The following is a 22,755-nucleotide window of genomic DNA, read 5'->3' as shown; positions in this document are numbered from 1 at the left end:
TCTTATTAGTTGTTTTAGCAAGTTAAAAGTCTGGGAAAGGTGCTATACCTGGGGAAATATAACATTTCATGTCTCACACCAGCTTCTAGATTTAGCAAAAAAAAAAAGTAATGAAAGTAACGCCTTTAATGCTTTAGTTTTTCTAACAAATTTTACCAACAAGAAAGTCCTTTTTCTATTTTTATGGCATTTGTGATTTTTTTTCCCATTGATGTTACTGAGACATGAAGGGGATAACTATTTAACCATTCTATGTCTTTGATTAACAGGGGATGTGTGTGAACCCAATCCATGTGAAAATGGAGGAATCTGTTTGTCTGGTTTATCCGAGGAAATCTATACATGTGAATGCCCAACTGGCTTCAGCGATCCCAACTGTTCTAGTGTTGTGGAGGTTGGTAAGTGCAAGCTTGTGACCACAATGCAACTTTTATTTTATTTTATTTTTTTGTTGATATCATCAGATAATAAATTGATCTGGCCTTGTACATCACAGTCAGAATTGTATGGCTTCTCTCTGTTTGAAGCTGTAATGAAGAAGATGCAAAAACCTTGAGAAACTGACTCCACTAACCAACTTTTAGGCCATGTTCACATACCGGAAGAGACCGGCCGTTCCGTGACCCGGCCGTGTCACGGAACGGGCGGTCTCTGCCCGGATCATCCCGGCCGGCACTTAAGTACCATCCGGATGATCTTTCCGGCCGCAGGGTTCTGATGCGGGCGTATCAGTGCGTGCCCGCATTAGAACCTCCCACAGCACACAATGAAGCAAGCGGCCGGAGCCGCTCACTTCATTGTGTGAACTGACAGGGTTTCCTACGCCCATAATTCATTGAATTGCAGCCGCAGAAAGCTGACATGTCAGTTATTTGTGGGTCCGCAAGGGATCCCGGCCGGAGCGTATACGATGTGTATACGCTCCGGCTGGGATTCCATAGAAATGTAGGCAATGTTCCACACTGCATAAAGTACGGCCGTTGTTGCCGATGGCAACAACGGACATACTTTTACGTAGTATGAACATAGCCTAATACTGTTGCACGACATATTTAAAGGAGGGGGGGAAAGTTTTCAAATCAGCTGGTGTCAAAAACTTATATAGATTTGTAAACAACTTCTATTAGAAATCTCCAGTTTTTCAGTGCTTATCAGTTGCTGTGTGTCCAGAAAAAAGTTGGGTCTTCTTACCAATCTGACATGGTGCTTTCTGTTGCCACCTCTGTTAAGAATGGTCTAAAGCAGGAGATGTTTCCTATGGAGACTTTCTACTGCTCTGGATAGTTCCTATCACGGTTAGAGAAGGTAGCAGACAGCACCATCTCAGACTGGAAAGAATACACCACTTCCTGCAGCTATACTGGAAGATATTATAGTAAATTACTCTAGTAAAGTAATTTACAATTCTATCTAACTTTCTGACACCAGTTAAAGACATTTTTTTTTATCCCTCTAGAGTACCACTTTAATCCAATTTAATTGTATTCTGTACTTTAAGGCTATGTTCACACAGTGAAATAAATTCAGTAAACTACAGCCGTAGTAGCCATTGAAAAGAACGGCCTTAGGCTTCCGAATTCATTGAGTTCTATTGATTTCAATAGAACAACGGACATTCTTGTGCACACCGTTGTTTACTGCGGCTGTACAAAATAATGAGCATGTCTATTTCCTACGGCCGCAGTTTGCGAACAACGGGAGTAGAAAAAAGACTGTTCACACACTGTGTGGCAATCCTGCTGGCCGTAGTGTGATTGAAAGTGAATGGTTTATTGATTTTCCTTCACATTCATACGGCCAGAAAACATATTGTTCCTATGGCTGATAATGCAACATTGGCCAGAGGAACACGCAATACATTGGCCATTGTTTGACACTCAAACCAACGGCCATTGTATTACACTGTGTCACAGCCGCGGCGGCGTCCCGCGTTCCGGGCCGCCGCCGCGACCGCTTCCTGCCCCATGCAGCAGCCGGTGTCCATAGTCGGGGACCCGGCGCTGCTATCACCTCGGCCCCGGGGGGCGCCTCACCTCTCCACGCTCCTGTCTCCCGCTGTGCCGGCCGGCGCGCGCGTCCCCGCCTCCTAGGGCGCGCGCGCGCCGGCTGTCTCAGATTTAAAGGGCCAGTCCGCACCTAATTGGTAGTTGCACCCAATCACTCCCCTATAAATCCCAGCATGCCCTGTCCCTGGGGTTGGAGCCTCTACATGCTTCCCATAGCGTTTGGCCCAGCTCCCTGTTGTTCCTGTGTCCTGTCCGTTACCTGGTCCCAAGTCCCTGTTCCTGAGTCCTGTCCGTTACCTGGTCCCAAGTCCCTGTTCCTGGTTCCTGTTCCCCTGTCACTCCACCTGTTCCCGTGTCCAGCCTGTCACGTGCTCTCTCATCTGCAGACTATTGCCTGTGCCATCTCCTGCCACGCCTCGCCTGCCGACACCAGCAACCAAGCCAGGGGTAGCGACCTGGGGGTCGCCTGCCGCAGCAAGTCCATCCCGCCTTGCGGCGGGCTCTGGTGAAAACCAGCGGCCCCTTAGACTCCGCTCCCTGGTGAGGTTTGTGCCATCGCTGGTGCCGGTCCAGTGGATCCACTAGTCCAGGCGTTACACACTGTATGAACATTTTCAGTAACTGCTTTCAAATCTTATGGTATGTTCACACGAGCATAAAACAAAGCCCCAAACAAGTGTCAAAAACACTCCATAAAACCCCCTACAAAATATGTGGTTTCCAACTCATGGCTCGGTTTAAAAAAAAACAACAACAACAACAACACTGTTTTGCAACCTGTTTCGGAGGTGTATACTTATGGTTTTTTGGCCATGTAAACATGCCATTAAATGGATTTTCATATGGTGGTGGTGCTCACAGTTTACAGCACAGGACCACAGGTACCAGCTGCATTACATCTTATAATGAGCTTATCACCAATAGACCCTTCTAACAGTATTGTCTTGTCCAAAGCATGTAACCCCTTTAAGCGAGACGTTGGCTTCCTTTGTTAATAGAAAGATAAGTTCATTGTAGTTTATCTAAAGATATAAGAAACAGCAAAATTTGTGCAATAAATGGATGTAACCTTTTAAAACTGTAGATAGGGTTGTGATCTTTGTATAGGAAAGATTTAATAACAACATAAAAATAAAAGCAAGTATTTTAAACATTTAAATTCAAAGCTTTTGCTGTATTCCATTAATGTAGAGAACGCATTTACTTTGACCCCAGTTACATGACCTTGACGCTGTGTTTTTCTTAGTATGGACTTGTAACCGTGTACAGTAAGTGAAGCCATTAGTGAGACAGTCGTCTGTGTTTTTGTATTTCCATTCTTCACCCTTTAATTAGTTTGAATTTAATCAATAGTTCTTTAAAAGTTTGTAACTTTTTATCTGTTCTAGTTAAGCCACACACTACTGGCAGTGGTAATTAATTCCGTTCGCTCTGCTCTTCTTCCTATCAGTGCAGTATTGTGTGTTATTTAGCACAAGTTTAGAAAGTTTATTCTCTACATAAAATAGTTTATGCGCCATACAGTTTCTAGATGTGACAAATGGGTTAATAGCACCCATATTATAAGTCCCTACCTGACCTGTCTCATACGTACTGTACTTCCCGAGCAGATGACATAGAGTAGATGTGTCTAGGAGGGGTTGATCCGGGGGGCTCCGGCTAGGGGATCCTTGCGGCTATCATCATCCCGGTCGCGCCATGGATAGTGTGAATGGGCCCTGAGTATAACTCACACCCCAACCCTGTCTACACACCCCAGATATATAATTATTGAATCCAGGCAAAGACCCAACACTTGCATAGATTGCTCCCCATGAGTCAAAGGGTTTAACACTCCATCAAATGCTATGGATTCTTTTAGCACATGCAAGTATTAAATCTATTATAGTTTTAGGCTAATCACATTATTGGGATCTATGATACTAATAATTTCGATCATTAGACCCACAGTACATATTGCCATAATATGTGGTCCACACTATGGCTGTAATATATTATTGGATAGATTATTGGACTAACAGTTTGTGGGAATGGCACAGTAGTAATGCAACTGAAACCCACATCAAGCCTAGGGGTTAGGTTTACTTCCTGTTTAGCGTTCATCATTTGTACTGCTAGTTTAGGACTGTTTAAAAGGGATACTCCAGAGGATAAAAATGTTTTCAAATCAACTGGTATTGGAATTTTATACAGATTTGTAAATTACTTCTATTTGAAAAAAAAAAAACAACAACAACTCAAGACTTCTAATACTTATCAGCTGATGTATGTCCTGAAGGAAGTAATGTATATTTTTCAGTCTGACACAGTGCTCTCTACTGCCACCTCTGTCCATGTCAGGAACTGTCCAGAGCAGTAGCAAATCCCCATAGAATACACTTCCTGCTCTGAACACTTGCCTTGGAACTTCCAACAATAATGTTTTGGTAGAGAAGGTTTCATTTACCCATACTTTTGAATGGATAAGTGGCCATATACTTAAATGAGCTGGTTAACCCACTGTTAATAAGTAGTTCCCCACTTGGACTCGTAGAAGAGTGTGGAACCTTGTTCTCTGCCACTCACCCTAATGGAGCCTATGGAAAAGAGTCATTGTCATAAATGAAACCCCGTAAACAGAAAGCAGTAAAGGGATATAATTTACCATTGAATAATCATAAAGTATACATTATCATTGTCTCATATCTGTATCTCTTTGTTCATTTCCTAATGAGGTTTCTTATATTGCTCTTCCATAGTCTAATCCTTAAGCAAATCTTCCCTGTTAGAGAACTCTAAAGTTAAAGCCATAGAAGAGATCTGATAGAAATATATTAAAGTAAAGCCTGCTAATACTCGTTCATCAGTAAGGTTTGTGTTAATGATCATTTTCTCATTTAGAAACTATGATGATTCTAGTGAAGCAAAAATTTGCAAGTGTATTTTATAAAATAGTCCAATTTCTCACCGCGTTGGGTTTTTTCTCAGCTACAGAGACAGAAATATCAATGAATAAAACATTAACATTACATGCACTTTCTAAATGAATGAGTGAAGGAATTATCTATGACCTCATTTGCTATTTATAGGTGTAAATGGTGACATACACAATCTTATTAAAGGGACCTAATGAATCTATTTATATAAAGTGTCTTATCTTACAGATGTTCATATAGCAAAGCACAATGAAAGACATTTAGGAAAATGGGAGATCACATTAGCTATTCACTAAATCTGAGGAGGGTTGCATGTCATATCTCCCTGCACAGTTAAATGCATAAGAGTATGCTACTTCCATGGCTGCTGATTGACACTTAAGAGAACCATTAAGTGCGTGTAATTTAGCCTAAGCATTCAACATTTATGGGATATTACTAAAATGCTGTAATATAAAGGAAACCAGTGAAAGAATGACCAAAATTCCTTTTAAAATGTTACGGCTTAATGTAAACGGGGCGTGAAACGGCAGCAATGGAAAAGAGCAGCAGATTTCCATAGTAAAGGAGAAGCTGTTCTTCTTTTATATTCCTATGAGACACAGAGTAAATTAAAGGGGTACTCTGGGCTGGGGGGCTTTTTTGCGTATGGCCGGGGAGGAGGTAGATGAGGGCAATGACGTCCCATTCCCCCCCGATTCCAGCACCGTGTACCGCTCCAGTCCGTGCTGCCCGTCTGCTTCCTGGTCTCTGCAGGGGCTTGAGACGTAACGTTTCAAGTCCGCTTAGTCAGTGAGTGGAAGAGGCGGGAACCCGTCTCTGTTACTGACTGGCTGAGCTGACTTGAAACATCACGTCTCAAGCCCGCGTCAGTGACCAGGAAGCGGCTGGACACGGTGCTGGAACCGGGAAGGGGGGGGTAAGGGGACGTCATTACCCCCATCTACCTCCTCCCCGGCCATACGCAAAGCCCCCCAGCCCGGAGTACCCCTTTAACCCCTTCGGGACCAGGCTAATTTTCGTTTTTGCATTTTCGTTTTTTCCTCCTTGTGCTTAAAAGGCCATAGCACTTGCATTTTTACCCCTACAGACCCACACGAAACCTTATTTTTTGCGTCACTAATTGTACTTTGCAATGACAGGCTACACTTTTGCATAAAATATGCTGCAAAACCAGAGAAAAATTATATGCGCAGTGAAATTGAAAAAAACCCACAATTTTTTTTCTTTGGGGGGACTGTGTTTTTACGCCGTGTGTCCTATGGAAAAACTGACATGTTTTATATGTTCCTCAAGTCATTACGAGTAAAACGATATGTAACATGTTTAACTTTTCTTTTATCTGATGGCCTGTAAAAAAATCAAACCATTGTTAACAAATATATGTCCCTTAAAATCGCTCCATTCCCAGGCTTATAGCGCTTTTATCCTTTGGTCTATGGGGCTGTGTGAGGTGTCATTTTTTGCGCCATGGTGTGTTCTTTCTATCGGTATCTTGATTGCGCATATGCAACTTTTTGATCGCTTTTTATTACTATTTTTCTGGATTTGATGCGACCAAAAATGCGCAATTTTGCACTTTGGGATATTTTTGCGCTTACGCCGTTTACCGTGCGAGATCATGAATGTGATTAATTAATAGTTCGGGCGATTACACACTAGACAATACCAAACATGTTTGTTTATGTATTTATTTACTTTTATTTATAACCTGGGGACAGGGGGTAATTCAGACTTTTATTAGGGGAGGGGGCTTTTTATTGATAACAACACTTTATTTTTTTTTTTTACACATATACTAGAAGCCCCCCTGGGGGACTTCTAGTATATACACTTTGATCTATCATTAAGATCTTTGCGTTATAGTTATACAGCAAAGATCAATGAGATCGGCACTCGTTTGCTTTCTGCTGCTGCAGCCGAAAACAAACGAGTGCCGAGCCGGAGACGGCGCCATCTTGGAGAGGTCCCCGGCCGGCTTCAGTAATGGAGATTGCTCCTCCGGGATCCCCCCCACTAGACACCAGGGAACGGCTGAATCCGGTAATCGGAGGCAGCTGTCATCTTTGACAGCTGCCTCCGATTATCTAATTAGCGGGCACGGCGATCGGACCGTGCCCGCTAATAGCCGCGATCCCGGGCTACATGAGGCAGAGCGGTTCAGTGCGGGGTCGCCGCATGGCCCCGCTCTGAATGCCCGCACCCGCACAAGGACGTACAGTTACGTCCTCGTGCGGGAAAGGATTAAGGGTAGAATCTGATTGGTTGGTATGTACAATAACTTCAAATGGGTTTTGATAAATCTTCTCCAGCAGACTCCTGTGCATGGACTCCATAGACCTAGCCACTCATAGGAGTACAAGGATTAAGGGAGCAGGGTAAAAAGTGCTGATCAGAGCCCTTTACATGGCTCGAATTGGTCATGAAGCCCGTTGTTTACACAGGGCAATGAGTGGGCAATATTCATGATTCCTTTGGCAACACAACAGATGCGATCAGATAATAGCCTAGGGGCACAACTATAGGGGATACAGAGGGTACAGTTATTCCCAGGCCCAGGAGCTTGAAGGATCCATAAGGTCTCTCTTTCCTACATGAGGAGACCACTACTATAGCTGGGGTCTCTGTAACAGATTTTGCCTTGGGGCCCTCCATCTTCATGTTACACCATTGCACAGAATCATTATCTTATGAATACCCATACACCCAATAATTGTCCTGTGTTAAAAGCACCCTAAGGGTATGTACACACTGAGTAAAATTGGCGGGATTCCATGGCGGAGTTCTCTGCTGCAGAATCCCACCTGCCTCAGTGTCCCGTAGTGTCTCTATGGTAGGCCTTGCGCGCCTCCAAGTGCATCGTTCTCCATAGAGATACTGTAAGACACTGACGCAGGCGGAATTCAACAACGGAGAGTTTCACCATGGAATGGTGAACATACCCTAAATGTTTTACATCAACTGGTGCCAGAAAGCTATAAAGATTTGTAAATTACTTCTATTGAAAAAAACAAAACAAAAACTCAAGTCTTTAAGTACTTATCAGCTGATGTATGACCTGCAGGAAGTAGTGTATTCTTTGTGGTCTTACATGGGCTCTATACTGCCACCTCTTTCTATGTCGGAACTGTCCAGAGCAGCAGCAAATCCCCATAGATAACCTCTCCTGCTTTGGACTGTTCCTGATATGGACAGAGGTGGCAGCAGAGAGCACTGTTTCATAATATAGACATGTGGACAAGTCCTTAATCTCCTACATCATTAGAGCAGGTAATGAATCTATTTATGGTCATTATTTTCTATTAGAATGTATGATATATTTTTTTTTTATACAAACTAATTATATACATTTTAACTCCAATAAACAGTGGATTCCTTTTTTAGTTGATATCCTGTTATTATATATTATCCACTTGTTGAGTTTGTTCAGCTTTGGCGCCTTATGTGGCTTACGGTACGTCTAAGACTTACAGTTTGATTCACACTTATGGTTCTTTAACCCCTTCAAGACTAAGCCTATTTGGGCCTTAATGACCAGGCTCATTTTTCAAAATCTGACCTGTCTCACTTTATGCGCTCATAGCTCAGTGATTTAACGTATGCTAGCGATTCTGAGATTGTTTTTTCGTCACATATGGCACTTTATATTAGTGGCAAAATTTGGTCACTACTTTGTGTGTTTTTTGTGAAAAACATCAAAATATCATGAAAAATTTAAAAAATTAGCATTTTATGAACTTTGAAATTCTCTGCTTCTAAAAAAAGAAAGTCATATCACATAAATTAGTTACTAAGTCACATTACCAATATGTCCTCTTTATTCTGGCTTCACTTCATAAACATATTTAACTTTTTTAGGGTGTTACGGGGCTTAGAAATTTATCAGCAAATTACCACATTTTCGTGAAAGTTTCCAAAACTGATTTTTTTAGGGACCAGTTCTTTTTTTAAGTTGATTTAGGAGGCTTGTATACTGGAAACCCCCATAAGTGACCCCATTTTGGAAACTACACACCTTAAAGAATTAATCTAGGGGTATAATGAGCATTTTAACCCTACAGGGGCTGGAGCAAAGTATTCACCATTAGGCCGTAAAAAAATGGAAAATTAAAATTTTCCAATAATATATACATTTAGATTAAAGTTTCTCATTTTAAAAAGGAACATGATAGAAAAAGCACCCCAAAATTTGTAACGCAGGTTCTCATGAGTACAACGGTACCCCATATGTGGGCATAAACCACTGCATGGGCACACAGCGGGGCTCAGAAGGAAGCGAGCGCTAATTAGCTTTTTCAATGCAGATTTTGCTGTAGAAGTTTCTGAGCGCCAGGTGCGTTTGCAGAGCCCCTGTAGTGCCAGCGGAGTAAAATCTCTCCATAAGTCACCCCATTTTGGAAAGTGCACCCCTCAGAGAATTTATCTTGGGGTGTAATGACCATTTTGACCCCATAGGTATTAGAGGAAAGTATTCAAAAGTAGACAGTAAAAATGAAAAACTCGAATTTTTCCAATAATATGTTCGTTTAGTTTGAAATTTCTCATTTTTACGAGAAACAAGAGAAAAAAATTACCCCAAAATCTGTAACGCAGGTTCTCCTGAGTAGAATTGTACATCATATGTGTGTATATACCACTGTATGGGCACACAGCGGGGCTCAGAAGGGAAGGAGCGCCAATTAGCTTTTTCAATGCAGATTTTGCTGTAGAAGTTTCTGAGCGCCAGGTGCGTTTGCAGAGCCCCTGTAGTGCCAGCGGAGTAAAATCTCCCCATAAGTCACCCCATTTTGGAAAGTGCACCCCTCAGAGAATTCATTTTGTGGTGTGGTGACCATTTTGACCCCACAGCTATTAGAGGAAAGTATTCAAAAGTAGACAGTAAAAATAAAAAACACAAATTTTTCCAATAATATATTCCTTTAGTTTGAAATTTCTCAATTTATTGAGGAACAGGAGAGAAAGTTCACCCCAAAATCTGTAACGCAGGTTCTCCTGAGTACAACGGTACCCCATATGTGGGCATAAACCCCTGTATGGGCACACAGCCGGGCTCAGAAGGAAAGGAGCGCCAATTAGCATTTTCAGTGCAGATTTTTCTGAAGAGGTTTCTGAGAGCCAGGTGCGTTTGCAGAGCCCCTGTAGTGCCAGCGGAGTGAACCCCCCCCCCCCATAAGACACCCCATTTTGGAAAGTGCACCCCTCAAAGAATTCATCTTGGGGTAGGATGAGCATTTTGACCCCACAGGTATTGGAGGAAAGTATTCAAAATTGGCCAGTAAAAATGAAAAACTCGAATTTTTAAAATAATATGTTCATTTAGTTTGAAATTTCTCAATTTCACAAGGAACAGGAGAAAAAAATGTACCCCAAAATCTGTAACGCAGGTTCTCCTGAGTACAACGGTACCCCATATGTGGGCATAAACCACTGTATGGGCACACAGCGGGGATCAGAAGGGAAGGAGCGCCAATTTGCTGGAGAAAAACCGCAGCTAGTAATAGTTATTAGAATAGCGCAGTTACTAAAATACAATAAAGAAAATGAGATTACAGGTAACGTGGGGTGGTTACGGACAGTCTGGGGTGGTTCCGGGTAATCTGGAGGTGGTTACGGGCAACCTGGGGTGGTTACGGGTAATCTGGGGTGGATACGGACAACCTGGGGTGGTTACGGTGAACATGGGGTGGTTACGGGTAATCTGGGGTGGATACGGGCAACGTGGCATGCATACGGATAACCTGCTGTGGTTACAGACAACCTGCTGTGGTTACAGACAATCTGGGGTGGATATGGTCAACATGGGGTGGATATGGTCAACATGGGGTGGTCACAGGCAACCTGGGGTGGTTACGGGCAACGTGGGGTGGATACGGACAACCTGCTGTGGTTACAGACAACCTGGGGTGGTTACGGGCAACGTGGGGTGGATACGGACAACCTGCTGTGGTTACAGACAACCTGGGGTGGTTACAGGTAACCTGGGGTGGTTACAGGCAACGTGGCGTGGATACGGACAACCTGCTGTGGTTACAGACAACCTGGGGTGGTTACAGGCAACCTGACGTGGATACGGACAACCTGGGGTGGTTACAGGCAACCTGGGGTGGTTACAGGCAACCTGACAAGGATACGGACAACCGGCTGTGGTTACAGACAACCTGGGGTGGTTCCAGGCAACCTGACAAGGATACGGACAACCGGCTGTGGTTACAGACAACCTGGGGTGGTTACAGGCAACCTGACGTGGATACAGACAACCTGCTGTGGTTACAGACAACCTGGGGTGGTTACAGGCAACCTGGGGTGGTTACAGGCAACCTGGGGTGGTTACAGGCAACGTGGCGTGGATACGGACAACCTGCTGTGGTTACAGGCAACCGCCAGGGATGACAGGAGTGCAGCTCCTGCGCCCCTGTCATCCCGTGGACGTACCGGCACGTCCATCTGCAGGAACTGTATGCAGATTTGGACGTGCCGGTACGTCCATATGCGGCAAGGGGTTAAAAAAGGGTGTGTAAGCTACAGCGATGGACTATAAAAGTGGCAAAGATTAAGAAAAGGTCACTGTCTTCCATATTTTACAATGTCAACAGATAAAATATATAAGGGATTTGCAGGAGTTTATTGTGCTGCATAAGAAAACAAGATTATAGATTCTTTTCCTCCATTACCTGAAAGTCTTCAATCTCTTCTGCCTCCAGGATGTAAGATATTTCTGGCTGAGGCTTTCCATGGGAGACTGTTTTGCAGGTTATTGAACAAAGTATGAATACTTAGGTGTTCTCTTGCTAACAAGCTGAAAAACCGCTATACAACTCAGTTCACGTTCATTGAAATGTTGACTTGTCTCACCAATAAACCAGGAAAGCCTAATGCGTCTATGGATATATACAGTGGAAGTCATAGGTTTCCTGTACATACATCTTCTCCACGCTCATTATAACAATTCCCTACACTTATTCCTAGAACACATTTCCCTTCTCAGGATCACTACGGTATTACAATATTGGAATACTAGAGCCTAAGAATTATTTCATCTTATATTTATTTAATCACATACCAAGTGGTTCATAAGTTTACATACACGTGGCTAGCATTGCCTTTGTATTGGGTCAAACATTTTGGGTAGATGTCCATCTCATAATGGGTTTGGGTAATTTTCTCTATACTCATTAGAGACCTAGTATAGGTGTATGTGGATTTGTAGGCCTCCTTGCTTACACATGCCTATAGGTTTTCTATGGTATTGAGGTTTATGATGCCCACTACATAACCTTCACTTCTTAAGTATGCTTGGGGTCATTGTCGATTTAAAAAAGTCACATTTGCGCACAGGCTGTAACCACCTTGCTGATGTCTTGAGATCAACATATTCATCATAAATGGAAACTATTCGGTAAAGAAGCCCCTCCTGCAATAAACACCCCAAAATCATGGCACCTTAGGCTTTATAGTTTACATGATCTTCTCTGGCTTGCTAGCCTTCAGTTTTTTACTTATATATGAAATTGATCATTAGGGTCACACAAATTGATCAATGGGATGTAATATTTTGAGTTGATTATTAAAATTTATTAACGTAATATATAATACAATATAATGTACAACTGATTAATGACTATCCCAGGTCATCATAAAGGGGTTATCCGGTAAAATACATGTTAAATCAACCCCCTCTTGGAAACTAACAATTTGTTACATACTTGATATTATCTCTTTGGTGTCCTTTCCAAGTTCTGAGTCTGCTGATCTCTGCTGAAGAAACAGAAAACTGTTTATGAGCTTTTCTCTCCATTGCCACTCCCCTGCTCTCCCTTCCGAGATTGCTCATGTAAACAGTTTGCTTCTGCATTCTGTTCTGCCGAAGGTCAAGTGACCTCATGTAATTAACCCTCCCAGCTTTATGGAGTGCAAAGACAGCTGGCTAGGGATGCTGTTTACATAAACTATGTTGAAGTGGGGAGAAGGGGGTGCAGCTCATACAGGTCTTACCATCTTACCCATGCCTAAAAATATTAAATAATCCCTTGTGTTAAATTTACTGTGTAAATAGGCTGCCATCTACTATGCACCAGTTATATTACTAGTGTCTTCTTATGTGACAGAGGGGTCAGGGACCCTCAAGTTATCATGGCCCAGCTATGACTATTGAAGTGTACTGTCATTTCTAATAACTTTCAGACATGTCAGACATGAGCCTGATAATCTGCCAGAGAGAGGGATCTGTAAAAAGCGAAACAGTTGGAGCTTTGGTTATCGATGGAGTGTAGTGCACATGTCGCTTTTCCCCCAGGGAGATCACAGCAGGTCCCAGGAGTGAGACCTGATGAAATCGGTAACTTTTGACATGTCTGTGTCATGTTAAAATTTACAGTATTTACAGTAACACTTCAAGGCCGGGTTTACACTACACAAGACACCGGCCGTTCTGTGACCCAACCGAATCACAGAACACCCGTCAGTCATTTCTTTAGAATTAGGATGCAGACACATTCCGGTGTGCCCGCATCCGAATTACCCATAACCGACATTGTAAAGTCTGGCCGGAGAAACACTTTACATTTTCTGAACTGTCAGTGTAGTGCGGCTCCACTGTCAATGAATAGCGGCCCCACAAAACTGACATTTTTTTCGTTTGGCCGCAAGGAATCCTGACCGGAGTGTATACAGAGTGTATACACCCCAGCCGGGATTCCATTAAAATCAATGTAATTGTCAATTTCATTAAATAACAGCTGTGGTTGCAAAACTGCAACTACGGACGTTGTGAATGAATTCCTCCTACTTTCTTAACCCTGGGTTTCTTCCTATTTTTATATAGTACTGTAAGAGTACTATCCAAAAACAAATTGAGAAGGTCTCTTGTTTAACACCTTTACTGTTTTATCATTTCATCTTTTGGTGATTGGCCAATCTCCCTTTATATCTGCATTGCTGAGTAATGGCCAGGCTTTAGAAACAGGCCATTTCTCTGTCCCTAAAATGGTAATAAGATTCCTGAATGTATTTTGAAAAGTCTCTTTTCCTTGTGCGTTGAGGTCGAGTAACGTCTTCATATTCCACTCGGAGCAGCAAAGTGCTACATTCATAAAGTCGGCTAATGTTCCATTTTTGACTTGTAGAATATTCGCATTCTGATTTGCATTGTAAAACAGGGCAGAATGATAGAAGGTAGAATTCATACATGTCAACGACCTTCAGATAAACAGATCGTAAATATCTTTTCACAGATTTTTGGCTGGGTGAGATGCGTGATAAAATATTACTGTTTGCTTCAATGTTGGTTAAACTATACTATTAGGGGAGAAATATTCAATACGAGTAGTTTTATTATGAATAATAACTCAGCGTGCTGTTTAAACTTAATGGAATAATCAAAAGGATTGCACTCTAGCCAAAAGTACGCTCTAAGCAGCCAAATACACAGTACAACTGTTGTGCAATGAGCCTTGTCTATGAAAAATGAACTTCTTTATAATGAGATGTCAAAGTATTGATGCACGTGTCTTTATGTTTGCATAATAACACTTTGAGAATGAGGTTTATGTTTGATTCCGTGCAAAATTCGATAGAAACTCACTAAACGGCATTAACTATTCATTTAAAACGCATCTGGAACTGACAATAGGATTTCAGGTTGTACCATTGAACATGTTTGTTGCCTGTTTGCATAGATTACTTTAATATGTTATTCTGTATAGAGACTTTTTATCATGTAATTATTATAGTTGTGCCATGAGATCATTAAAAAATTAAAGCAAATAGCTTCTTCAGTGTCTCTGATATGCTGAAATGACATTACAAGAGAAACAGAGTCACAGTGGTGACTTAGAGATATGTGATGCTTGGTTTAAATTATGGCAAAATCTTAATGGAGTTTGCATATCCTTTAGAGTTGGAGGTTTGTAGCACCAGCCTTTGGGCTATATAAGACTGGAAATTAATGGTCAAACTGGCTAATAATTTCCCCATGTTGCAGATCCAGTGATCAGCTGAAAAACAAGAAATGTTTGCTCATTCGGATTAGACATGCTTAAAAATCATGATTCGTCTGCAGCAAATCTTCCCCTGTAAAGGGTTGATATTATGAACAGAATGATGTATCACTTCTGTGCAGCTGATTCAGAGTTATCCTCCTGAATAACATGGGCAATAAGTAGTCCTCTCCATTATGTGTGTGCTCAGTAGTCCATAATATTTGTGAGCATTAGCTTCTTCTGCCCACCAGCTGCTGGTTGGCAGTCGTCTATCTATACCTTGTATATATACCAGTATAGGCAGACAGCTGTCAATCAGCAGCTGGAGCGTGGAGGGAGTGGCGAGGTAAGAAACCCATTCCTCTGCATATCTGGAAAATGGCTGAACAGAATGATGTCATACACCACTCTGTTTACCATTTCTATAAGAAGTTTATGCTGCCTTCATTTAAGGTACCATAAACCTAGTGACAGATTCCTTTTAACAAGTGCCAGTCAATTTGCACATTGTCAATGAGCTCTCATATCAGGCAGCTATCGGCCCTTAGTCTTATATATAATCCCCATGATGCTGCTCACCATGGAGAGACCTAGCAGAGGGGATGGTTTGGCTTGCGTTGCCATTTGTTTCATTGCTCAGATCATCTTTTGGGCTGTAAGGCTGAGTTCAAACTATGTTTTTGGAACCAATTTTTTTTTTCATCCGTTTTTGCAAAATAGCGGATAGCAAAACGTATGCATTTGTGTGCATTAGTTTTGATCCATTTGTTCCATTGACTTCCATCAAAACAAATCATTTTTGTTTGGAAGTCAATGGAAGAATGGATCAAAATGGAGGTACACAAATGCATTTATTTTTCGCAAAACGGATTGCAAAAATGCAGTGTGAACCCAGCCTAAGCTTTAAGAGCCCCCATTTATTTGTCTATAGTCTTAATGAAGGTCTAACTAATAATTACTAGGTTAGTGACATTTCCATGTCACATTTTATTGACATGGTTGATAACACTTATACATTTAACAGGGTTTGGTCTATTAGGGTGCAACTTGCCATGAAAGCAATTTATTGGGGTTTGGCTTGTCATAGGGAGCAGTTTACCAATATAATTTTTTTCATAATATTCCCAGGATATTGTCCTCCGTTTGACCTTATTTTTAGGGAAAGTATATAAAGAAAGATGTGTGCCTTTTTCTGTGCTTGTGACCTATTCCTGGTTTTGGTACAAATACTACCCCAAAATCACCTGAGATATAAATATTCAACGATAGATATATACTGTATTGTAGAGATTCCATTTGATAGACAATATCCTGGGTGTGATGTACAGCAAACTGAACTGCACTCTCCAATTCCATTTTTACAGGATTTAAAGGTTAATCCTAAAGCTCCTGGGCCATAATACAACATCTGAATCAGATTCCCTAGTTACCATACGCCATTTATAATTTTAGTGGCTGCTACCTTTATACCCCTGTAACTACACCCGCCCTGTGATGGATGTGACAGATCAGTTATTCTCTCCAACAATTCATTATAGTTTTGTTTTCCCCATTGACTTACAATGAGGATCTGTCAGGTTTCCTGTTTTTTTTTTTTTTTTTTTTTTTTCATTATTGCAAGCTATAGTACGTGATTCCAACCGTGAAAAAGCAATGAAAAACTAACCAGAAAAAAATAAGTGTGAACAGTTATAGCTGGATTAGCACATTTTTCTTTCATCTTACTATTCCTATTGCTACTAACCCCTAATTGGTTCTTCCAGAAAGGAATTACCTATATGCAGGAACATAAGTAAGGCGGTGCAGCTACATCTAGGCACAAGGGCTTATGGAGGTCTGAAGCTCTCCTATATGTTTGTCCAGTATAACAACGGCTGTTGCTTATGAACATAGCCTTAAAGTGGTTCTTTATTATATGCTGTTAACATGAAAGTAATGTTGAGGCTTGGACACTCAGTTACTTGGGATATGATTGGCTTGGCCTCCATATGGGAGGAGCGATGGAGGACCAAGGCATATATGTGATTACAAAGCACTGATCTGCTTGACTGACACTATTTGAGAGTCTATAAGATGTCTTAATAAACGTGCGTCCAGGGCCGCACCAACGTTGCTAACATCGTTCGTGCATCTCTTACTACACAGAGAGACGTGCGGCCGACGAAAGACAATCAACCAACGAGCAGCATATGTTTGACACTGTTATACAGGTTGATATCTTCCTGATTTTGCAAATAATCCTGTAATATTGTCATAGAGCCTTTAACTACCTGTGGAGCATCCTTCATACTTTATAAGTTCATCATTTAAAGAAAGTATTAGATGGCTAATACAGCTTGAAGGGTTGCAGACTTATGAACCCATTGTCTTTTTGAAGACCAGTTAAGAGTTAGCTACATTGAAAGCTTTAAAGCATGATATACTGTAACAATAGAAGTATGTTCTGTGAAGAAATTTTCAGTAGGCATTTGCTATATAACCACCATTTATAATACCATACTGTGTGGTGTCAGGTTCCTAAAATCCATTAAATGAAGTGATATATCCCCTGTAAGGGAGGTTCACTTCCAGCAGATTACATAAAAGTCATTAATGTCAGACTTTGCTGAATCACACGTAAAAGCAGCAATGACGCCTGTGATCAGAATGTAATGGCTTACCCTGCAAAACAGTAACAAATAAATTCCATAAAACTTCCTGAAATTACATTAAAGTTTCCCTCAAGCACCAAAGTGTTTTATTGTTTTCCCTGCAATATAATAACAGTTTCCATTGGTTTTATCATAAGTCAACAATGATAGCGGTAATATATGTTTTTCAGGTCATTATGTCAACAGTGTGCCTCAAAATTAGTTTTAAGCCTTTGCTATAAAGTGCTTGTAATTTTTCATGGTTGTTATTAAACATAAATTAATACCTTGCGATATTTTTCTCCAAACAGCCCAATTCTTTTTAAATTTCCATACTGATATGACACATATTTACTCAGCAAATTACTTGCTGGAAGAGGATTTTACTCAAAAGGCATTTGTTTCTTGGAGTCTATATTAGTTTTCTGGTGATGAATTGGGAAATTTTACCAATGATATATTGTAGATGTAGAACTGTGACAAACCCTGGGCATTAGCAGCCATTGAACACTTCATAATCCCTGTTTTATGTAGGCAGTTCTCTTATTGTTAGGATAAGTACTGCTACGGTAAGGAGCCATACGACACTCCCACTACTAAAGGAGAATCTGTCACTAGGTTTATTCCACCTTAAATGAGGGTAGCGTAAACTAGTGACATGAACGCTGAGCAGATCTGTATATTATTTACATTCTGTTCAGCCGTTCTCCTAATATGCAGAAGTATAGATTTCTTGCTGCACCCCTCCCCCGCCCTCCAGCTGCTGATTGACAGTTACTGCCTATACACAGCATGTGGATGGGGCCGAACGGGGGCGCGGACTCATAGTCATTATCTTTTTCTCTTAAAGTTACGCCGAAAACCTACTCCAGTTTTCGGCCTTGCGCACCGGAGCGCACAGGATTTATGTAGAGGCAGTCCGCCTCTACATAAATCTTGGTAGTGCCGGAGATGCGGGGACATTTTTAAGTCCTGCGTAAAAAACGTTGGACTTAATAAATGTCCCCCTTAGTGTTTTTTTGTTGCATATGACCTTGAGTCTGACCTTGGCATGAATTTACATATAGGAGGCCACAGGATCTTGCAATAGATTAGTCAAGCGGTTATAAGGGCAAGTACAAGCATATTTGTTGACTCAATGTTGAGGAAAAAATGGGTTAGAGAAATGTTTTTGAAGTGGTGGTAGAAGAAGGTAGTGGGGGCTTAGATGTGTGCTTTGAGCCAACTTAGAGTCTGCAAACCTAAGTTTAGATACCATAGGTTTTGGGGGAGACAAGTTGTTGAAAGTAGATTATGGCTGTGTGAAATATATGAAACCAATTTTACGGTATAGGAATTTGATTAATGGGGTTGTCCCCATTTTTTTGATATACGCCCAGGAAGGGGGTAATTTAAAATAATAATGTGCACTCACCTCCCTAACTCCCACACTGGTACTGTATCTTACCTGTCCCTCTCTACTCCTGTACAGTGAGGATGGAGCATTGTGATACGGCGACAGTGTGAGAGCCAGGGATGTAAGTGTATTATTTTCAATCACCCCTCCTTTAAGTTTCAGAAGCTGCAGAAATGAAATGGATAATAGTTACTTTAAAGTACAGATACAGTCAAAGGGTGATCGCAATATTTTAATATCTGACTGATGTGTTTAATATGTGATTAATATGAAACCGACTGCTGAAGTAAACCATGCCAAATGAGAAGTGGAGAATCTGTTTGACAGGCTTCAAATTAGTTTAGCTGTGAGCAGTTTACCTGTAAATCTGTAGTCTGGATCATTTGGTAGCTAAAAAAGACTCAAGTTTAATTTCAATTAAAGGGGTTATCCAGCGCTACAAAAACATGGCCACTTTCTTTCATAGACAACACGACTCTTGTCTCCAGTTCAGGTGCGGTTTGCAATTAATCTCCGTTCACTTCAATGGAACTGAGCAGCAAAACCCCGCCCAAGCTGTAGACGAGAGTGGGGTTGTCTCTGGAAGAAAGTGGCCATGTTTTTGTAGCACTGGATAAGCCCTTTAATTGCAACAGACACATCATGGTGCCATGGAGACATACCTTCCTCCTCTGCATCTCCTGTGCAATAGGGGGCTATCAGCAGGTTAGATTGATCTAACCTGCTCATAGTTCCCCTTTAACAGACACATTCACGGAAATATTAGTAATTTAAAACTTTAATTACAGTTCTAAATATGGATGAGACAAACTTGTCTTCACGATTTGCGATGGGACATCATACTGTTTCTTTAGATCAGTAGAAGATTATCTCAATTAAGTTGAACAATTCTCAGATAATACTCATTTTCTTTCAGATTGTTTTTGATCATAATGCAAGCAGAAGCCTTGGAAATGTTTGCTGTGTAAGGTAGAGAGAATGAAGCATTGCTCTTTTCTGTAACGGTTTAAAAATAATATATTATTGTAAAGGTTCTTTTTGCATGAAGAGTCAATTACAGTGATTATTAAGTAGATGAATGGTTTGCTTGACCATTTCTCTTTTTATATTGTTACTTTTTGTAAGCATACAAGGTGTTTATATTTCCATGTCCGGGTCTCCTAGGGCTTTTACATATTGCCCTATTATTTCTGACGCTCTTAGGGTCCATACAAGCAAAATGAAAAGTGGGGCCCCAATTAAATGTACCATGTTTGCTGTGGATTTGATGCTGTGTTTAGTCATTTATTAAGATTAATTTACACAGCATATTCTGCATTGTGAAATCAGTAGCATAAAATCTGCAGCAAACTGAATACATGAATATATAGTGACGGCTCTGATGTGCCAGTAGGGAGGGAAGGGGATCTCTGAAGTGCCAGTGGGGAGGGAAGGGGGTCTCTGATGTGCCAGTAGGGAGGGAAGGGGATCTCTGATGTGCCAGCGGCGAGGGGCGGGGATCTTTGATGTGCCAGTGGGGAGGGTCTCTGATGTGCCTGGGGCCCACAGTACAGAGCCACAGGGACCTGAGCAGCCACTATATGGGTTACATTTACATGGTTCTCCTATATACAAAAGGTGTAAACTAAGCATTAGACTTTACTTCATACTTTTGTTTTGTAGAAGGATTTATAAGTTTCACTTCAGAAACTTTATCACTCGAGGTTCGCTGATGTAGTGTGGAGCTAATGTGCCACCAAGCCAGTTTAACTTTGGGGAACTCTTGGGGGTATTGTCTAAGTCAGGGATGGGGAACATTAGGTCCTCCAGCTGTTGCAAAACTACATTTCACATCATTCCTGGACAGCAAAAGCAAAGCCTGGTTGGTGGCTCCCATTGTTCCCTACGCCTATAAGTGGCTTGGTGTAGGTGATGGCTGGCCTCAGCACCTTTAGGTCAGGCAGTGGTCTTGATATGAGCTGAGGTCTGGATCCCTTGCCTGTCATTTTCACTGATTATACTTGCAGTGGGACTGACATCCCACTGTGAATATGTAAGTGAGTTCCTTAACTCCTCACTGGCCAGTACATACATTACCTGCTCCGCGCTCCGGCTTGCTTTGGGGGGGGGGCTCCCGGCATCTGGATGTCTTGCTCAGCCAATCAGTGGCTTCGGTGGGTTAGCGCACTGATTGGCTGACTGGGACGTCCAGCTGGGGACCCCAAAAGCAAGCCGGGCAGCAGGGGGTTAAGGGTAATGTGACCTTCATACTCACAGTGGAATCTCAATCTCGCTGCAAGTATGTATAATCATGGAAAATGACAGGCAAGGGTTCTGCAGCAGAATTCACTGTGAATTCGCAGAATGAAATCCGTTGCGGATCCAGTGTGTGTGTGTTTCTACTGTAAAACTAATGGCCGTTGGAGACAAAAAATAGGTCTTAATGTGGCACAACCATAGTTCTATTTTCACCACTTACATTTTTTATTTCCTTACTAGCATTTAGTATTGCATTACTACTATGCATTTGTGTTGTTAGCATAACATCAAGGCCCAAACTAGGCAGCAGCATGCTTTGGCCAATCTAAAGCTGAAATTTGAGCACTGTTGCTCATACAAATAGAATCAGCTGATGTCAGATTGCAGATGTCATCATATAAAAAGCTGCAGAGATACATACAGTTTATGGATCATTATAAGTAAATGGGACACAGCTAATGTATTATAGAAAAAAGATCATTGCTACAGCCCTGTAGGGTCAAAAAAAATACGTGTATCGCTCATTAGTCTTAATTTAGTGAACTATATCATTGGCGACCGTTCTTGAACATTAATTTGTATTCACTTTGTTCACTTCAAAGTTTTCTTATAATACATGACGGATATAATCTATTTCATATTATTTGTGTAATTTAGATGCTGTTTCTGCAAAATGTATGTATGATTAAGGGATGTATTATGTATTTACACTTTACTGGAGCAAACTAATTTAATTTCTTTTCGGATGAGTATAAAGCTTATATATGCAATAGATTGCGTTGCCTTTTATAGTTTTGTATGTAATTCACGGAGTACATATTTTATCTCCTGAATTTGATTTTGTATTCAGTTTTGAAAGAGCCTGCCTTTTATTCCCTAGAGCTACGGTAATGGCAGAATATTCTCATATATGTATGGTATATAATAGCATGGTTTGCTGTTGCACCTTCATTTTATACTATCGACCTTTAACAGTTCCTGTCTACTGGGAGAGTTAAACAAGTTGCAGCTACGTATGGAAGCTTAGTAGTGATATATTTAGGGGAATTGGCTTATTCTACAGAGACCTAGCTACAGTAGAAGTATGAAAACAGTAGTGCATTATTGCTTCGATATAAATCATGCACAATGACTTGAAATGTACTAGATATCTCAGAGCTTATTTTTATTTGCAAAGTGTATCCATAATAAGATTAAGGCATCCAGTAGTGAATCTGGAGTTCTCCATTTTCACATATTGTTTTTTTTTTTGTTTGTTTTTTTGCTTAACAATTCTCTTAAAAAGAAAGGGAAACAATACAGTTTGGGCATTGTAAGTTGGCATCTTCTACTAAGATCTGAAAATCTTTCCAGTTATCCCCTAGTTATACCATTGTCTGCAACTGCAGTGTGACAACCAATTTGTCTACAGTAGATGAATCTAACCTGCTGATAACACCCTATTGCGCACAGGGCTCTGAAGATGAAGGTATGTCTCTTACCTCCATCCTTGGCACCATTCCATGGAGTTTTATCGTAATCCCCTCTCTCGTAAAGCTGTTTGGAGCACTGCTCCGTCCCCAGAAAACTGATCTGGCCCACTGCCGACTGTCT

At 41.2% G+C, this 22,755-nt stretch overlaps 1 protein-coding gene across 1 annotated transcript in view; it reads left to right on the top strand.

The window, feature by feature from the left end:
* EDIL3 (EGF like repeats and discoidin domains 3) overlaps nt 1-22,755 on the top strand; it is a 485,725-nt gene that overhangs the window by 122,463 nt on the left and 340,507 nt on the right. The window contains exon 2 of the mRNA XM_069962882.1: nt 270-398. Within this exon, the coding sequence (XP_069818983.1) occupies nt 270-398 (129 nt within the window). The remainder of the gene's footprint in view (nt 1-269; nt 399-22,755) is intronic.

This window comes from Dendropsophus ebraccatus, chromosome 3 (assembly GCF_027789765.1).
Source record: "Dendropsophus ebraccatus isolate aDenEbr1 chromosome 3, aDenEbr1.pat, whole genome shotgun sequence".
NCBI lineage: Eukaryota > Metazoa > Chordata > Amphibia > Anura > Hylidae > Dendropsophus > Dendropsophus ebraccatus.
The sequence above is the reverse complement of the archived record's forward strand: the minus strand, read 5'-3'. Positions and strand labels throughout refer to the sequence as shown.